Source organism: Strix uralensis, chromosome 1, assembly GCF_047716275.1.
Source record: "Strix uralensis isolate ZFMK-TIS-50842 chromosome 1, bStrUra1, whole genome shotgun sequence".
Classification (NCBI taxonomy): domain Eukaryota; kingdom Metazoa; phylum Chordata; class Aves; order Strigiformes; family Strigidae; genus Strix; species Strix uralensis.
The window spans coordinates 59443917-59464241 of record NC_133972.1 but is presented as its reverse complement, the minus strand read 5'-3'; the positions used below and the strand labels follow the sequence as shown (position 1 = coordinate 59464241).

General features: G+C 39.0%; 1 protein-coding gene across 4 annotated transcripts in view; it reads right to left on the bottom strand.

Moving 5' to 3' along the window:
* The window catches only part of ADARB2 (adenosine deaminase RNA specific B2 (inactive)), a 317653-nt gene that overhangs the window by 128626 nt on the left and 168702 nt on the right, over positions 1 to 20325 (bottom strand). The window contains exon 1 of one of the 4 annotated variants that reach the window (XM_074868079.1): positions 9193 to 9288. The exons of the other annotated variants lie outside the window; for them this stretch is intronic. Within the exon in view, the coding sequence (XP_074724180.1) occupies positions 9193 to 9277 (85 nt within the window). The 5' untranslated portion in view covers positions 9278 to 9288. Of the gene's footprint in view, positions 1 to 9192; positions 9289 to 20325 lie in introns of those variants that run through there. 4 annotated transcript variants of the gene reach the window in all.

The window sequence follows — 20325 nt, the reverse complement described above, 5'->3', positions numbered from 1 at the left end:
TAACAAAAGAGAGCAAGAGAGAGAGAGGGAGAAAGAAAAGGTGGTAATCTGTCTCCAGGAGTAGACACACAGTAAATCTCCAGTGAACACAGTTTTATGGGAAAAAGTCCGTTTTCACTATTCTGCTTCCAGACTTTATAGATGGTTCTCAGGATAAATGCAATTGTCTAATGCTGATGATTTAAATGCAAACAATCCCATCGTTCATTTACTCAGCCCTGAGTGACAAAACTTCAGAGTTGTAATGTGACCTCTGCCACTTCCACAAATGACTAACAAGCAAAAAAATGAACTTGTTCAATTCAAAAAGAAATGGAGAAAAACAAAGCCATAGCTTCCCCCCAAAGGGACAAGAAAAACATAAAGTCACACTCCATATGGCCCTGATACTGTAAGGTGGTTCAGGTTGCAGATTGAAGTCTGTGTCATTGATATGTGTAGAGCTAAGGATCTGTCTAGCTCGTGTCTACTGCTGAGTGATTTGTACCTAATTTTCTCAGTGGTTTTAAGCTTTTTCTTCTGTTTGTATCAGACTTTGATTTTTCCAGATATACTTGTCAGTAGAATTTGCTCAAATGCACTTTGTAAACACATTTCAGTCTATGCAAACTATTTGTTTTGACTGTTCACTACTCATGCTGTGTAACCAGCTACCTAAGGCAAACTGCAGTTTTCCAGCGCTTTTGCAGATGACTGATCCCTCAAGTCCCCTGAACTGTTTTGCAAATTTCTACTGTAAACTGTCTCCAGTCACCCAATAAGGTTACCAAAAGCTATTTCTCAGTGACATAACAAGGGTCACTATCTGTTGACTCTTAACAGATACGCTTAGTGTCCTGACAGAAATGAAAACAATGATGGAGTGATTTGCACACACACAAAATAAGTTGGAAAAAGAACATTTTCATGATTCTTTTTAACCCAAACACATTTAAAATGTAAAACTCACTTCCAAATCTCTTTATAAACCAATAATAGATGATCAGCCTGCACAATTCTTCATTAAAAATAAGTACAATAAAGTTTCTATACTAATATAGATGCATATTAAGTCTTTGCTTGGCCTATCTCTAATCAGGCTGCTGATGAAGAGATCTGGAGGTCTGGACCACATGACTACATCCCCAGTTTAAATCCATTGAGTAAATTATGGCAATACCCTCTGGGTTTTACCATGTAAAAAGTGATGTGATTTCTGCTCCTGATGAATGGCAGCAGATCTCCTTTCCTAGTGAATAAAACCAGAGAGCCTCTCAAGACTAAACCACAACAAATCCCTTGACTGCCCCAGACTCTTTCATCTGGTCAGCTTGATGCTTAGCACAGTAATGGCTAAAGTTAGATGAGATGATCCGCACTCAGACTGTCTTTGACTTGTAACAACTTCCAGTGCCATGTTGTTAAAAGACTGGTGGACTAGTACAGAATTAACACTGCATTCATGTGCAGAGAGCCCTATGGAACAAATGTGTTGTTTTCATGGTTAGCATGGGTTTTAGGAATGAGCTGCAGAAGAAAACTGACTGCTAATGACACATCTGCAGGCAAAGGTGCAACAGCTTTTGGAGTGCAACAAAACAGGGCTCCCAAATGTGCATCATTCAGCATAGCTCCATGTACTATCTCAGTGAAGTCCCAGGCACCTCCTGGGGCCATGTTTATTTCTGACAACCTAGTTAGAAACATATGTTATGGATCAGAATATTTTGCATTTTTTAATGTCCAGACTGGGGTCGCACCCAGAGGCTTCCAGACTCTTGTAAATGACAACCTCTGACTCAGAGTGCGCAGAGCCCAAAATACCTTGTTATGACTCCTTGGAGTAACATCATTACATGTGGCATAATTAAAAAAAAATAAAGATATCTGACCTAAAATAGGCAGCATGTATTTTTAAGCATAGAGAAAGGTCATTTGGTACTGTTATTTTGAGGACTTTGCTGACAGAGTCTTTTCTGTAACATTCTAATTTCAATGCTACTATCTATAGCCCTTTGTGTAGATTTGTCCTTTCAATGTGCACTGTTGTCAATGAAAAGATACTGTAAGCTGGTTTCAAGGTGTGACTCAGAAAAAGCTGGCAAAAAGACGCTCTGAAATTTTCAAAGCCATGCTGCATATCTTCAGTTTTAGTGGTTATGCATGTAATACTCTACAGTTTGGAAAATCTCTGCCATAAGCTGCCTCCCATCTACAACAAAGAGCCAAGGTCATCCAAAAGGATTTTAGCATGTGATGACAACGATTATCAACTCTTGCGGACAACCTTGGAGATCTATTATGGTTGATGTCTATGAGAGAGCATACATACACATCACCTTTGCATGCATACACACATATATTTACAGGAACCTTTGTGGTTTTCCAAACACAGACACCGAGTTTGTAAATCATAGCTTTCAAATACCTAAACATATACAGGAGACACCTACACCTCAGACCTTTTGGCATCCAGCTAAGATACTCATGTTTGAAACACGGTTCCCCATGTCCAAGAGAAAATCTTTGTATTTGTTTTAAAGAGTAAGGCTTGGCAATCTCACAGGTTTTTAAAGGCGTTATGACTAGGCTTGTAGAAGAGAAACCAGAGCCATACAGAGATCTGGAGAGAGGTAGATCTGGATGAATGGTGGCTTTATAAGGAGCAGCATAGAATATATGTTTAGAAAGGTATCCCATTTTGATTTAGGATGCACAACTAACCCAGATATTGCCTATAAGCTCATCAGAAGAATAGGATTTCCTGTCTCACAAGTATGATTTTCTTTTTGAAGGTCTGCTCTAAAGTATTATTGAAAGAGCAAAAAATATCATAGCTTCTCCCCAAACAATCTAGAGCCAGAAAAGGGAAGACTTCCTTTCATTCTTTCCTCTTTCTTACATGATGCCCTGCTCTGACAGGCTGCTCAGCGGGATGATGGGGATTTACTCTTTGCTCTGTGGCACACAAAAAAGACATTAAAATAAAAAGTCCTTATGTAAAAAATGACATCAATTTTGCAATGAACCAGAAAACAAACAAAAATCAATGAGTTCAACACTGAATGTACTAATCTTGCCGGTGCTTTGTATAATTAAAATAATTTCACCTTGAAATCTGGCATTAATTATAATATGGAGCACCTCCGGGCTTTAGCATTTTAGTTTGTTTTTATGGACCTAGCTAGAACAGAGGTTTATATGTGGAGCATTTTCTCATCTTTTTGTTTATGAACCATTTAGCAATTATTTTACACAATCTATTTGATGCATGTTAGCGGTCGCTTCTTTCTGTTGCCACACCTGTATGACTTGGGAAACGTCACAATGCATCTCACTTGCCAGCAAAATTCTTCAAAAAGTCATTGAGACCAACTTACTGCCCAAGAAAATCCCAAATCTGTATTTGCATTTAATGCATACAGCATTGAAGAGATCTGCTGCTGTTGTCCTCTAGGCAGTGATAGGACAAAATTTTTAAAACAGTTCTCAATTTTCAATACTAGCATTTAAATTTCCCACCTTTGCATAGGGGCTTAGTTTACAGGAGAAGTCTAAGAATATCCTGAAAAAGTGTTGATATTTTTCTGGAAATCTATCTACATCAAGCAAAAAGGAGGCACCAAAACTTACACACAAAACCCTCAGCTTTGCCATTAACTCAGACGGGGAAAATGGATCTCAACTTCAAACTTTAGGAAAATGCATATCTTATTTTAAACTTTAGACCTTACACATCTTAATTGGGTAATTCAGGCTTAGTGAAAATCTAGCCTGATTCTAGTACCAGTCTGATTCCTGACTTAGATTTAAGTTTTGTAACTTGGGCCTAGTTTTAATTTAAATACTGAAGATTTATTCAGTTGCCTTCCTTCTTCTAACATCAAGTGGTTTCAGTTAAAGAGATTTGTACTTGAAACGCATGCATTCAGCATTGGTACTGTTAAATTAATAGTGATGTATATGTGTTTGTAGGCACAGTGACCTTTATTAGCTTCTCATTATGTTTGAAAATAGTTCTTGTTATCTGACTGAATGAATAATGTTGAGCATTGTTATGGCCCCAGATAACCTATTGAAACTAGTTATTTTTCATCATATGTTAAATGTTAAAACTAACAAGCAGTTAGTTGAGATTTACACTGGAGACCATCATCATGTTTTACACCTTGGAACATGTACTTTTAAAACTGTTCAGATTAAAGATGAACCAAAGCACTTCAGCTTCAGGGATAGGACTGGAGGTGCACATCCCTCCAGATGGAACTGCAGTATAAAATCCAATACAATTTGCTTTTAAAATTTAATAATTCACAAAATCTATGGTTAAGCACAGCCTGGCTGGGGTAGATAAGTAAAATAAATACTGCAAAGTCAATTTTTAATAATCTGTGGTATGAAATTTAAGCACAAGAGAAAACATTTCACAATCAAGTCAGAAGCTTTCTGTAAATGATCAAATGAGAATTTTAAACACCCTCACCTACCAATACAAAACACATCTAGTTTATCCTTTAGTCCACACAGCATATTCCTAGATTTCTTTGTTTAAATGCCTTTTACTTCTAACAGAGCCTTTGCTGTAACCCCTTTTTAGAACTAGAGTTATTTACAACAACTTCAGAGGAAGATCGACAGATACTGGAGCATCTTATTTGATGGTGAATTGGTGCATCAAGTGCAGTAACAGGAAATAATGTAATTAGTTCCTGTGCTAGTCTGGTAACAAGTGGCCTGGTATATTTATCTGATTATTGAGACAACACATTTACAACTGAAGGGATTTTGTTAGAAGAGGTTTATAAAACTCTGATTTAGGCTGATCTTCAGTCTCTTAATGCCAAGTAAAAACTGGCCTTCAAGCAACATTTTTGTATGATGAAGAATAAAATCCCAGATGGATTATGACAAGTCCGTGTCGTCCTAAAAGAGAAATCAAAATGAAAAGCTGGGAAAATTAAATGGCAAGGATAATATATATATACACACTTGTTCAGGAGGAGAGAGAGAGAGAGAAAATGTGAAGATTTGTACATATTTTATGCATCTGGAATCAATACACTAACATGCTGTTTATGCTAAGAGGTGTACCATCTGCAAGGAATAAAGAAAAGGGAGAGATTATACTATATTATGGGGAAATCATATTTTGACTTTATTATTATGGCTGTGGCTATTTCATGAAAAGGAGGTGGATTAATAATTGTCTAACCAAGCAAAAATGAAAGAGAAAGCAAAATGGATTTTTCAGAGAAACAGATTATTTCTCATGCAATAATAAGGGGCTTGTACAATAGAGCAGCAGGAGGAAGAGAGGGCAGTGACAAGAAAGGGAGACCGAGTCTCATGGAGAGAGACAGGCAAGAGCTGGGACGTCTGCAGGGCTGAGAGTGGCTGCAGAGAAAAGGGTGAGTCACAGGCAACGTAGCCAGTGAGAAAAAAGAGGTCCTCTCGTGCTCTGGACTTACTGCAAAGAGGATGCCAATGAGCCACAGGACTTGGTTGCATGTCTCCTTGGCACAGCTGCCTCCTGGGGTGCCCTGGATATGGACAGAGGAGAGTCAGGAAAAGTGGCTGCTGCAATGCAACCCTCAATGCTGAGAGGAGATCCTGCTGCCAGGGGCTCATCTGACCCTGGGATGTGGGCTGGGGTGGCTATGTCCTCTCACATCCCCATGTGAGGTCCAGTGCTGGTGGACCAGGGACCAGGACTGGTCAGGGCACAGAGGATGATGACATTGGGAGCCAGAAGCAGGTCCCCTAGTTGTAAGCTGTTAGGAAATTATTTTCTGGGAGGAAACTAAGGGAAAACAAACATTTCAATCTAAGGTAAAACAGCTAAAAGCAAGTAAAGCTCATCCTTACACAGAGGGTCTGGACCAAACCTCCTGCTCCTTTTATTTGCACTCCCTCATTAAGGATATTTGACATAGGTTATTGTATCTCTTGCCCCTACCTCCTGCTCCTGCTCTGGTCCAGCTGCTTTTTGTTCTGAATGGAAGGACAACCCTCACAAAAGGCCTTTTTCCTGAGAGATATTGGTTTCATTTACAGTGGGTTAGAAATGCATGTGCTGCACTGCCCTGGACCTTTCAATCACCCCCCCCCCCACCCTGCCCCCGAGAGCACTCACTTTTCATTGTTTCCATTTTAATGTTGTTCTTGCAGCTGCAATTGCAGCCTCTTTGAATTAAATCTGGGTTAACAGTCTGAGGACAGATAAGCCCCAAGAGAGGAAATGATGTAAATCCAAACAGCAATTCTTTAACCTATTGCTTTTTTATGACAGGCTGGAAGCTCTGCATGCAATCGGAAGCAAAGTGCATTTTTGCAGTCTATTCTGATTTGCATAAACCTTTATTTTGATATTTGCATAATTTTTCAATTAATCACCAGAACAATACTCTAACTCCTGAACATCTCTCTCCCAGGAATTTAAGGTATTGTTGCTAATATAAAAGCTTTAGACACTGATGATGAGGCCAAGACCTGGGGTTTTCCATTTATTTCGCACGTAAAACACAGTCCAAATGTTTACTGTACCTTATACTCCACAACGAGTGCATCAGTGATTACTGAAAAAGCACAGATGGGATGTAGACAGTTTTTCATTCCTTGTTCCATATGATAGAACTCAACACATCTGGTATGCTATGAAAAGCATCTTTGCACTAATTTGTTTGTCAGTATCTATTGAAAGGACTATCTGTCATCCTGTCGCATTTTGGTTGCCCTGAGATGTCTGAAGACAAGACTAGTCACAAATTGCAACTGCTGGCCACTTGGGACTAACTGGTAGAAACCACCAGCTGTTCCAAGGATCATCAGTGGTGGATTTGCTCCTTTTTTGTATTTTTTCATAAGCGGAAATTTCAGTGTAATCTGTCCTCAGACATTTTGTATTTGCAAGAAGAAACCAAATCACTTGAGCAAGAGACAGTTTGTTTGTCCTCACTGTCCGTGTGCACATTTCCATCTGTTTCTACAGCTGGGTGAGTTTTCTTTGACTGTACAGGAGTGATGCAGGGGGCAGAAAATGCACTTGCTGGTGGCGTGCATGTGGTGATTTTAACACTCACCTTTGTATGCTAGGTCTTTTATGTCACGAACCTAACCATAAATAGATTGGTTTGTCAGGGAAAAGTAAAGTTCCTAAAAGAACCTCAGTGTTTATATGGGTTGATCAATACAGGCTGAGAATGTTTTTTCCCATAATTCTTCACACTGATCATCTTGAAAGACAGCCCTCTGATTTATGATTTGTTATGTTTATTTTACCTCAGCTCCTTACCAATGAATCAAAGTGTTGGATGTCATTTCTTTTTCAGCCTGATTTTTAAATTTTATTATTATAAATGCTTTATTGCATTAAATTCTGATTGTGTGACTAATTTAAGCCATTTCTCTTCAGTCAAGAGCTATTCTGGCATGAGAGTGTAGGTCTGATTGAAGGTGTGAATTTCAGGTTCTGTTAATGGTTGGGCAATATATACATATATAGCTTTTAGAAATATGAGAAAGGCTATGAAACACAGTGGAAGCATTCCCATGCCCATTCAATGGGCATGTAACTTCCAAAAAAACTGAACTGAATGGTCTATAGTTAATTAAGCACCCATACATTTTTATAATTAATCTGAATGGTCAGCAATACACCAGCCTAACTTGCACTTAACGCAAGCCACTTCAAAATAATGAAAAGATTTTTCTACTTAATGGCATATAATCCTTTGAAACTACTGGTGTGAGTAACAGGCCATACCTTGATTCTCTAATATTATTGATGAAAGAAACAGCACCTTATCTGTAAGGGAACAATAATGACATAATGTATGTTTACCAGCTTTTTACAAGATTACTCCAAGTGTCCAAGTTGAGCTTCTAAGCTTTGAACACAAGTCCCACATGAGTTCTGCCTAAAATTAATGGTGTTGTGATCCAGAGTGTGAAGAGAAAGAAAAGCGTTCACACTTTCTCTCTGTTAATAACTGAATTACATATGAAAGATTTAAACCAAAACCAACCTAGTAATTTGAACATTTTCAAACAAGTGTTATACTCTGATATATGCAGCTATTGAACAGTTTAGGGCTCCGACAAAAACATGAGCAGACCTTCCCTATTTTCTGAGAACCTGCAATGTTTACTACCATTTTGGGCCAGATTTTTCAGATGGTCTGAGCCAACATAAGCCAGTTAGCATCATCTAAAAAACTGGCTTCCTTACTTCCTATTGCTTCAGGTGAGTTGTCCCCTAACCATTAGATGACAAACACTCCTTTTAACAAACATGCTGTCTAGGTGGTATCAATTTGCAATATTCGGAAGCTGTGGTTATTTAAGACTTGGATTTTTTAGGTTGCCTCTGGTTTGTGTATATCCAGTTTGCAGAGATAAGAAAAATAGCAACTAATTTTGTTAAAAGCAAAATTCACCTCAGTCTAACTGATGCAATATAAGCAAGCATAAGAAGAAAAAGCAAAACTGGATTTGGGTCAGTGTCAGATACTCACCCTCAGACAGATGTCTCATGGTGGTATTAAGCAACAGTCAACAAAACCCAAGATGCACCATGATCCTGACTACGATTATTTACAAGAAGGCCCCCCTCTGTGAGTGAACACTGCAAGAATCGGGCTCAGAATTGGCAATCGGATGTGATGGAAGAGCATGTTTCTCACTCCTGCCAATACCTAAATTACAGTGTATGAGAATGCTGCCAGTGTGTCTTGTTTTCTTAATTCCATTTCATGTCTCCAGTGGGGTAAACCTTGCTAAAGTTGTGTATGACAGACTTTTAGTTTGCTTTGGAAAAAAAAATAATAAATCAAGCAGTCTAGTAAACCAGGGTATATATGCTGAGGGAATCCTTAAAAATTAAGACAACCTTCCATGACTATAAAGCACATTTTGAGCTGAATAATTTGAGGATTAAACAGCCCATAATGTAGCTGGTTTCACAGAAAGTCTAATTTGATAATGAAGTGTTCTCACACAATTTAGGCTTTTCAGATGGCTGCTAAACACAGAGACGTGGTTTGTGCTAAATGAGATTATGTTCTAAAAAATGGTTGTAGTGAACACGTAGCTGTTGTGGAGAGTAGCAGCACGATGCTGGACCCTGCATTTATATCAAAATTATATCCTTGTAACACTCAAAACAACTGCTTTTACTATTTCCTCTTTCACCATAAGATTAACATTGAGTCTCACACTCAGTCTTTGCTTGAAAATCAGCTTTGTGGTTGCAGGATTCATTACAGAATGGTTGAGGTTGGCAGGGACTTTTGGAGATCATCTAGTCCACTCACCCTGCTCAAGCAGGAGCAGCCAGAGCAGGTTTTCCAGGACCATGTCCAGTCATGTTTTGAATCTGTCCATGGATAGAGACTCCACAACTAAAGCTGGTCTGAGCAGTGGCAGCTGAAGGAAAAACATGGTAGGTCTGAGGCAGAGGTGTTAGCAGGCAGCTAATGGAGGAAGAATGCATAAGGCCAGTAACGTCTGTGCCAACGTATTTTGCCTTGGCTCTCTGATTCCCACCCATTAGTTTAAGAGAGACCTTCACACTGGAAGATAATACTTTCCCAGGTTTTCATCAGGTGGTTATACATACACCAGAAATAAATTCTTATCTGAGAATCCCAGTGGAATAGCTGGGACTCCAGGAACTCAGAGACTTCACTTCCCTCCTTCTCTCCGTACCCTGCAGGTCTTTCTGTTACACATCCCATTTCTTGTAGAACTGAAAAGCCTTGGAGGAAATCTGATGAGAAGAGCTTTTACCAGGAGACTTTCTGTATATTTCACATTCAGTGGAACAGAAAATCAGGGTCAATTTAGAGAGAATTTGATTGATACTTCTTACAGTCAAAGCCAAAGCTAGACAGCACAAGCCAGGGACCTGAGAGGCAACCCAATTTTAGCATCATTTGATTTAAACTTCACAGGACATTGCAAGTCTGGGCATATTTTTTTCCCAGTGTCGTACACTGACGCCATCAGGGTCAAACAAATAAAACTTTATTTGAAAATTCCTTACTTGTCTACTTCTGTTTGCCTTAGTGCAAAATTGATGTGACAGAGATTTCTGAAAACCCTTTCTTCCTGCAGGGATTAATTCTAGTGGGACTCTGTGTGTTAGGGTTTTTTATAATCTCTACTAGCTGTGAAAAAGGACTATAGCACCTATGGAAACCATCATGCCATTTGCTTCTGTACTTCCTATCAGTTTTCAGTGAATATAGAAGGACAAAAGTACCATAATTTGAAACTGGTACATGATGGGAGAACTCAAGTTTTTTGTTTTTGTTTTTTTTTTTTTTCTTTAAGAAAACCCACATTTCTACAGTTTCCTGCATCTCTACCACCTTCATTTTTTTAGGTCAAGAAAGAAATAGGAGACCTGGGAGATGAATGGAAAGTGTACAATAACAAAATCTATCTGTAACTCTTGAGTCTGAACTATGAAGGGATTATGTCCCTGAATGTCACTCCCAGCTGTACCCCAAAGTGGCATTTGAATGCATGTTGCAAGAGGCAACCATACATATCAATGAGGAGGGATGGAGAGGTTGGCTGTGCCTGCCTGTGCTGGCATGGCCATTCAGAAAGGCTCTCGGCAGTGGTTAGCAGGTTTTCACTCTGCTGCTGAGTCTCCTTTCTTGTTTGGGTGTATGTGTCCTGTTGACCAAGTAAATGCTAACTGAATTGGCTGAAACAATTTATTCACCATGAATCAGCAGGAAGATATTCTAGGTTCACTGCACCAACCAGAATCTCTTTTAATGTAACATCAGTTCATGGCAGATACAGATCTTTAAAAACTCTCAGCATCTTTTATAAACAGAATGAATACCTTTATGCAAATATGAGCTGTTCTTCTGAAGTCACTTACGTTTATGAAACGTCCATAAATTTCCTGAAGGTTGGCAGCACCAGGACACAACAATAAGCCACTAGCAGTTTTCACAGCAGTGATCACTATTTTTGAGACAAGCATGAGACCTATTTGGAAGATGTTTTATGCCTTTCTATAGTTTAAGATTTTTATTCCTGCTTCAAAGACCACCTACAAGTTACCTAGTGCTGGTATTTGAAATCCCATTTGCCATTTGGTAAAGGCAGAAGAAAAATAAGCAACAAGAGGTAACACTTGACTGCTTCTATTAACCAGTGTAACATGGAAGCCAGTCTTCAGTGGAAGGTACATAGTGGTATCACATTTACTAAGTGATATCTTTAAACCTGAGGACTGATCTTGTGATTCCTTATGTGGAATGTAATACATATGCACTTAAAACTACTTCCTCTGCTCCTATGGCTGCCATGTACTTCTTCAGGATTGCCACATCTCTGCCCCTGCAATTTTGCTGTGATCTTTATGGAAATGATTAAATCATTAAGACTTAGGGTCTGTATGGGAGCAGCCACAAGGGAACATTGGCCATACTGGAGCTGACAGGAAATTTGTTATTGACAACAGTGAGGACAGGCTTTTACCATCTCTCAAGACAAATATGCTGGTGGGAAGTAACACTTCATTTGGGACTTCCAAGAGTGTATCTTAAATTGCAATGGCTTTGAGGGGGTAAAAAATCAGTGCTGGAACTCTTAATGTATCCAGGTACATCTAAATTTTCCCTGGGGATGGTGTGACTTAACTGTCATTTCATGTTTTACGTTCTTCCTTTAAATCAGCTATTTCATTTAAATAAAAAGGTTCTGTATTCTGGGATGGAAATGCAGCTGCTTCAAGTAACCCTGCAGCGTGTTGATTTATTACTGACTATATACTCCTTCAAGGAGAAGATTCCTTAAGAAGACATTCTACATCCAGCTCCATATTTCTTGCTACATAGCACTTTATATTAATCTCACCATATCTGCATCCATGAAATTTGGGAGGAAAAAATGGAAAATAAGGTAATTACATATTTGGATAAATACATTTGCAGGATTTAATGCTTTGTGTTCACATGAATAAGCTACTCTGCTGTCTGCTATTAGAGATGTTAAGAGAAAAGTTATCTATGTGAAAAGCATCTTTTCTGCATAAATTGAGAAATTAAAGATTTTCAAGTTTCCACTTCTACTTTTCTGAAACTGTATCTGTCAGTAAAACTAGGCTTAGAATGTACCTCAAAAAAAAAAAAAAAACCAAAACATAATTCTGAAGGGAAAAACACCTCTTTTTGCCGAGAGTCTTTACATTTGCTTTTTAAGTGATAAAAAAACCTTCCAGCTGCACTTTTTTATTAGATTTAAAAATGAAAGCTATAATGCTATATACCTTTGTATGATCATGGCTTAAAAAGGATTATTATGCAGTAAAACTAGATGAACTCTCCGGAGGTTGGTTAGCATAACTTTTCACCAAATTTAACACTGGTTTCGTTCACGCACAAGCTGCACTTTGTAAATTCCAGCAAGCACTCGCACACACAGGAAAACCTGCCTTTGTATTGGAACGAGTGTAAGTGCCATATCTGTAGCTCACATTAATTTTTAAGGAAGTGTCTGTCCTAACAGCTCCAGTATTATTAATGTGCAGTCAAAATCTTACTGAACTAAGCTCTAATAGTAAATCAGAAATGGATGGTGGTGGTAGAGTGTGGCTCTCTGAAGAGAATAAAGAACTAGGGCGCTTTCTAAGACTACATACTTACACAATCAATGTTGCTATGATGGAAACAAGGTTGATGCTTTTTTATTTCAGATCGTAAATGTATTTTGCTCAGAAAGATCCAGCTATGTGAAGGAAAAGCTGCACAGACCCATAAACTTCTACATGGTTTGGCCATCAGGGGAAGGACCATGAACCACAGGATCTCAAGTATGAGTTAGATATGGATTGTTAGGACCAACAGGCACCTAAAAAAATACCAGAAGCTGAACAATGTTAATATCCTCTAATGCCTAATAATGTTCCTCAACAGATTGTACTACCCAAAATCGAGGTATGGGTTGCAGTACTAACCATCTGATTGCTAGTTTGTGCAGGACACTGCCATTGTGACTCCTAGTACTGCTGAGCGCCCAGAGAAAGAGTCCAAATTAGAAGGAAAATCCACTTGCCCTTCTTGGACACCATTTATTTCCTTGTCTCTGGTTTTGAATGAAACACTTTGTGCAGAAGAAATGGGGAAGGATGGCTGATGACTGAATGTGATTTGTCACATTGGGAGAGCACGTGATTCATTGCTGGATCCCATTTTTCCACTGGGAGGAGAATTCATGCAGTTAAATGACCCGAGGTCTTTCTCTAACAGGGCAGTTTGAAATTCATGAAATTTTTGCTCATATATAATAAGAAAAGGTGAAATGGGATACAGGCTATTAATAATATCATCAGCTAAGTAAAATCAGAGAACCATCCTTTCGTGTGCACATGAGCACAATGTGGTCTACTTCCAACAGCGACCTTAGAGAAGAGCCATACTTTAAATAAATAGCAAGACTTTTTCAGTACTGTATAGTTGCTAGGACTCACTTGCACTGTGCCTATGTCTATACTGTATAATGGTCTGGGATGTACTAATTGTTACTGCAGGATCAGTATTAAAAAAGAAATCATTCCCTGCTCACAGCAATGTCTATTTTGGTCTAAAAGATGCTGAATGGTGGGAAAGCAGCAAAATTTGAACACCCCTTAGTTTCCTAGCTGCTCTTAAATGACACTTTAAGCAGCCATTTTAAATTAACAATCTCACTAAATCAGTCTTTTCAGTACTTTCACCTGGAGACCTGAATTTAAAATCATAAAATCGCCCTGCAAAACTGTGTTGTTAGAATATGGTCAGGACATTTCTAAGATAAAATGTAAGTGTGCTAAAATGTAATTTTCTCCTTTTATTGCCTGAACAGGAAAAAAACAAAAAAGAAAAAAATTAATTTAAAAAATATAAATGAGATACAGATTCCAAACAAAATGTGTCTCTAATTGGATATTTCTGTAACAAAATGTATTCTAGCCCAGTATATATTGTATTATGGTATTTTAGGATAAATATTTGGAAATATTTTATACATAGTGTTAATAAAATATGATGCACTGAAATAGAAAGGTTTTTTATTGCTGTGAACACAAGCCAAATGCTGCCAGTCAAACATGTTGAATAGGGCAGACTGGTTACAAATGCTCTTTCTATACACAGCTTTAATGAATAAAACTTCTCCCTACCTAGTGTGACAGCCTAGTTTTCAAGCTTACTTTGTGGTGTCAGTTGAATCACTGATAAGTACGAGCTGTCAAGTCTAGCAGACAAGCATAAAACTCTGAATAGTTGTTACCTGGTTTCATTTGTTATAGACTAGTTAATAATATCAGTCCCATACACCACTTTTTCCAAATGCGTAGGGGAGGGAATCCCTGTGGTTATAGAAATTCAGAAGAATGTGAAATGACATTCCTCCCCTTTTGTACACAGCTTATGTTATTTGCTTTTCATAGTATGGATCCTATTATATCCCTTACAATAAACTATTTTAATGGGTAGGTTTCTTCCCAGTTATTTAAAGAGCACATGCAAAGCAAGTTAGTGCTTTTGTAAAATGAGATGGGTAATTCTAGAAGAGGCTGCTGCTTGTAATTTATTATTATTATACAATTCTTATTTTTAGAAGACATCTCAGATAATAAATCCTCATTTACATTCATATCCTCTGTCTCTGGATTTGAAGCCTCCTAATTTCAACAGAAGTTGAGATGATGATGAGTGTCTTATCTCAGACCTCTGTGTTACATTCACTTGTCCTCAAGTTCTGATCAGTGTCATTTGGCCATTGCTGAGGAAAATGCCTTGCCTTCTGTCCCATCTCTAAGTAGGGTAATTGGCAGGAGGTGTTCATTGTGTTACGGGTCAGGAGTCAGCTGGGTCACTAGCAGGACATTTTGTTGCACTCTGGCAAAACCTATGGAGCAGAAACTCTAGTAGGAAGGCTTCTGGGTGCCCTAGATTGCAAACAGCGATTGGGCTTGTTTTCAAAAACCACTATATAATTCAGAAAAGAAACATGCATTACAAATTGTAGAGGACTTGGACTACAGAGAGGCAGACAGTGAAAATTTAATTTGCCTTCCATGTGCAGCAGAGATAGCTGCTGTTATTTGTATGATTAAGAAGCTGGACAGGCTATTAATTAACTGGATACTCAACTCTAACCAGATTTTATATGATATCATCATATGGAGCAGTGACAGAAACCCCTCAGAGCCCTGCACACTATGTCCCTCAAGTGCATTCTGTTTCATTCAATTTCTGTGGCCATTTCCTCTCATACTGAGAGAAAACCACAAGAAATGTTGAAATGGCTCAGTGGCTTGACTTAATATCAGAGCAGTTCTTTTTATGCAGGACATCATTCTCTCTGTTTGCTTCCAGAGGAAATACTGGACCATGTTCTTCTGATGGGGAGCAGCTACTCCTTTGGACATGGCACTGACATGACCTGTGCTCAGACAAAGACATGGTCCTGGTGATTTCACAGGCGTCTTCCATCCACAGCTTTCTTTCCCATCTGGGCCTTGATATTTACTGTATCATTGCCAGAACCTTGGCAGAAAGAGAAGCAACTCCACTGACACAGCAGATGAGAATATCCTTCCAAAATGTTTTAGCACAACTACTCTTGTTGAAAAGAGCTAGGAATGTTGGATGCACTTTTCTGACCATAAACACACATTTCCTGATAGACTAGGGATGCACTGCTGTACAGGTTGTAAAAAAATGCTCATGCTGAAACCCTGGCTTTCCAGCAACTGCTATAAAATCTTAACTGCAGACAGAGGAAAGAACATAATACCAAGTACAATCATACAGGGCACAGATGAGGGTTGGTAGCAGTCTGAAGACTCAGACTAAAAGACTGGGTAAAACAATAACCCACGGATGGACCACTGCTCAGCTTTTGACATGTATGAAGCTGCAAAACATAGGTACCATGAACTCATCAGCCTCTGTGAACAGGTTTTATTATGCAAACACTCAGAGGTCACAGTAAGACCATGTAGGGTATGAAGCATGTATCCTTACTAGGATTTGCCCAAATTTTGGCCCAGGCCTGGGGACGAAGAGCAAGAGTAGTTACATTTGCTACCTACAGCAAGAAAATTATCACGGCATGAAGCTGGGTAGCTGATAATCTCCCAAATGGGCAGAGAAGTAATCTATAGCAGACAAGAGCTTGAAGGGGTCATGAATCCCTTCAAAAGAGTTGAAATGACATGTACTGATTCTTATATCATCTTCTGGAACACCACAGGAATAAAAATTGACTACATCAACAGCACTCCCGTAAATCATAAACAGGACAATCACCTTAAAGGAAACTCTACTGAATTTCCTTGGGATACACTCCTGATAATCATAAGGAGTTATAAAACATTTTGTTCCTCCTCTCATATCTTTCCAAGTCTTACTCAGACAGGCAGCTTTAAAAACAGAAATATAAATCATTATAACCAAAGTAGGGAGTAATATTATATTTTAATGGTAAAATAATATCAAGACTACAATAAATTATACAAAAACAGCATTAGAAAACCTATCTAAGATGTTGAATTATTATCTGAGGTGAAGTTATAGAGTTATAAATTCATAAATAATAATGAAGCTTCTGTTGGCAACATAAGTAATGTTTAAACTGTAGAGTTTAAACTCAGTTTTTACTGAACAAGAACTTAAAAAGAGGAAAGACAAAGTGGAGAGGGCACGGCCTCAGATAAAGCAGCTGTTATCATCCAAGGGCTGCATGGGGAATGGCAGAGACCCCTACAACTGAATTATAAGTTAACAGGCAAGTGATGCAAGCCCTGAGCCATCGATAATACCATCTCTAAACAAATCAACCTAGGGAAGCCTCCGAATCCTGGAATATCTGGTAAAACAAAACCCAAAGTGAACTTGCATTTGAAAACAAGCTTCTATTTCCCTTTGCATGTGACCCCAAAGAATCTGACCTGTCATGCATATGTTAATTCACACTTGCTAAGGTAAAAATGGCACCTCCTCAGAGTGGTTTGATGGAAATTTAATTGGTACTTTTGAAGCCCTAACCGTGAGAAAAGGCCAAGCACGACCTGAGCAATGCAATGCTGTCAGCTAACATTGCTGGGTCAAAAGAGCATGGGCTGCAAATATCAGCTGGCGTCTGAGGGTTCCTGCTACACCTGAGAGGGTAATCCATCACCTGACCTGTTCCCTAATATTGAAATACCTGTGGGAAAACCCTGGCAGTGCAAGACTGAGGCTGGTAATGCCACCTTTAACTCATGCAACTTTGAACTGATGTTCCCACCTGTCCCAAGGGACACTGCAAACTGCAAACTGCCAAAGTGAGGGACCGCACTTTTCCTGCATCACCCCCAGTTGACACTGCTCTCCTCTCCTCCCTCCTGTGCGGCTCTGATGATTGAGACAAATACACCTGGGAGAGCTAAAAAAAATCCTGTGGAATTCTTACCTGGGTATTAGCCCTGTGCTTATGTTTTACTATTAAGCTTCAGGTAAAATATGCCTATAGCTTGCTGAGCTTCTTGAGCTGATATGTGGTTATGAATGAAAATCTGAATAGAAAATATACTGTACTTCAGAACACAGATCTGTTTCTAATGAAAAACAAAGCTAAAAGAGGGCTCAGCTAAAGCAAACAGACTTCCCCTAGCTGGAGAATGGAGAGTTAGCCCAAACTGGTGCCTCTACAAGACAGCAAACCTCACATCTACAAACACTTTTGCTACTTCATTTCCACAATAGTTTTAATAAGGGGTTTTGAAACATGATGGGTGAAAACCTTACCCTGCTGAACCCATGGCAAAACTGCTTGGGTTCCCATGTATGGAGTTACATACATGATGCTCTGTGTGTGTGCGTGTGTGTTTACGTATTGATCTATATCTATATATAATATTTTTGAATATAAGTGAATTAAATCTTGTTATGCCCTGGGAAGGTAAGTAGGATTAAACCCATAGTACTTATACCCCGTGTAAGTCCAAGAGAAATTATATGACTTGTTGAGGACTGCCCTTCCCACTTTTAGTAGAGAACAGCTGGAAAGTGAGAATGTCTATTTTTCAGGGTCATCAGTCTAACAAAACCTCTTCTAATTCTCCACCATTCTTTACCTGAATTTTGAATATTCAACCATGCATTCATGGATGCAGACTAAAAAAGTATTTATTTTGCAAACAAATATCTATACTTTCCAGCTTCTCAAACTCAGTTGATTTCCCCTCTAAAAGGGAAATGATTTTTAGGGAATCATTGGTTCAGGTTAGATTTAGAAAAGGCTGGACAGACTTTGAATCACATTGTTAAAAGTTAGCGACCTTGATATGTGCCTTTAGATGCTGTAAAAGAGGAGAGAGTTCATACTCCTGATAAGCGGTCTTTTTAAAAATAAACACCAAGCGGTGAGGAAGTTACTGTTGCATTTAAATTACCTATTTATTTAAAGTAACCTTCAAGACCTGATATTTACTTTTGCTTGAATATAATTTATCATGAGAAAGAAAGTTGCATGGTTAGTGAGAATACATGGACATTTAGCTATTTTTCCTATTTATTAGTGTAAATATTTTTATTATCATCTGTTTTGTTGGCTAGCAGCTTGCCATGAAAGAAGAAGCCACAGAGTATTTTATTATGCAAAAAGACAAGAAAGCTTACACTGGATTTCTGACCTCAAATCTGTCTTTTGTCAATAACACTGACAGCATTTTATCTTTGTGAAGCTGAACACTATCTGCTGAAAGAAAAGCTCCTTACATAAAATAACAACTGAATATAACCATTTTTCCCTTGGACAACTACGAGCTGTTACAGCGATCCTTTCAATTAATGATACCATGCGGCAGTGACTCACAGGGATTGCTTGGATATTTGTGATGGGTTCATATTTTCCTAAGTTGCAATGGAAGTGTTCCATGCTTAGGCAGAAAGCTTTCCATCAGACCACCACCAGGTGCTGGAAACCTTTTATCCTGGTTTTTAATCATGATTTTGTTTACAGGGTGTCTGGAGTGACAAAATGAGATGGACTGAAGAATCTCATCTGAAAATGAGACGGGCTGAAGGAGGTGGAGGGTGAGGGTGACAAGGATGGAAGTAGAGGCGCCAGCCATAGAGTTAGCACAGCCAGATTTTTCCAGTCCTTCTTTATCACACTCGGAAATTACTTGAGAATCTGCTCAGAGGTCCAATTACTTTTTCTCTTCTATTTTGTTCTTGTTTTATACATGTTCAAAACTGCTTCTCCATGACACATGTTTTGTTAGTTCAACAGCTTTATGCTATCTCCTCTGCCCAAGAGGATGCTGTAAGAGGTGTGGAAGCCCTGAGGCTGCTGGCATCTTTGAAAAAATGTGATGTTTGTCCCTGGGGAACCAGTGGGGTGACCTGAGTGGTCTGCAGCCAGAGCAAGGCCTGCTCCCTGCAGTGTTTGAGGAGGATTTCCCCAAGCAGGTTGATGCTGATGGTGACTGACTGCATGTTGGCACTTTGGGGTGAAAGGTGGAGAAGGAGGATTTACGTGAGGTGGATGCTGTTGCAGGCAATCACTATCACCTAGCCCCATATTTTATCTCACATACTTCCAAGACGTACACACATTTGCAGTTGATGTTCTCCAGATTTTGGTTGGGTGAAGAATAGCGGGAAGGACTTGAAAATTTCCTCCTGTGGACATTATCTCAGTTTCTGGTTTCCCTCCAGAATTTAGGTCTTCCTAAATACAAATAAAGCCTTTGGAGACAGTGAGCACAGTCCTTGCTCCAGTAAATTCCTTCTGTCCCTTCAAAATGTATAGAAGTCTGGGGACTCAAGGCAGCATCTGAACCAGTTTCTAGGAGTACACTTATCTCCCCAACTAATCTAGCAGCCAACTTCAGAAGGCGAAGAGCACTGTGGGCTGCCTCTTATCAGAGGCTGCCATGATGGGAGAGGAGAAGCTTGGTGACTATACTGGTACTGGCAGCTGATGATCTGAGTTTGGGCCACAGGGACCCTATGACAGGAACTAGTGTTTAAACATGGAGTCTCAAATCTTTTCTGGGAAATTTCAAATCCACTTAAAAGCCAGCAAAAAGCTCTTAAAATGCGCAGGCTGGCAGATGTTTTGAGATGGTCTCCATGAAGGATCAAATCCATTTTCTTCTACGTAAGGTCTTTGCTTTTACAATGACAAAAGCACTCCCCTTTTTATATCTACAACTTCTGCCTTTACTCCCCTCAAAAAACTCTGGTATCTGTGTTTTCCCCTTTTCCCCTTTTCTAAGTTCTCCAACGCCCTCTGTCCTTTAAAGGCTTTGACATGAAACGTGTCCATTTATTAGAGGGGCTGTAG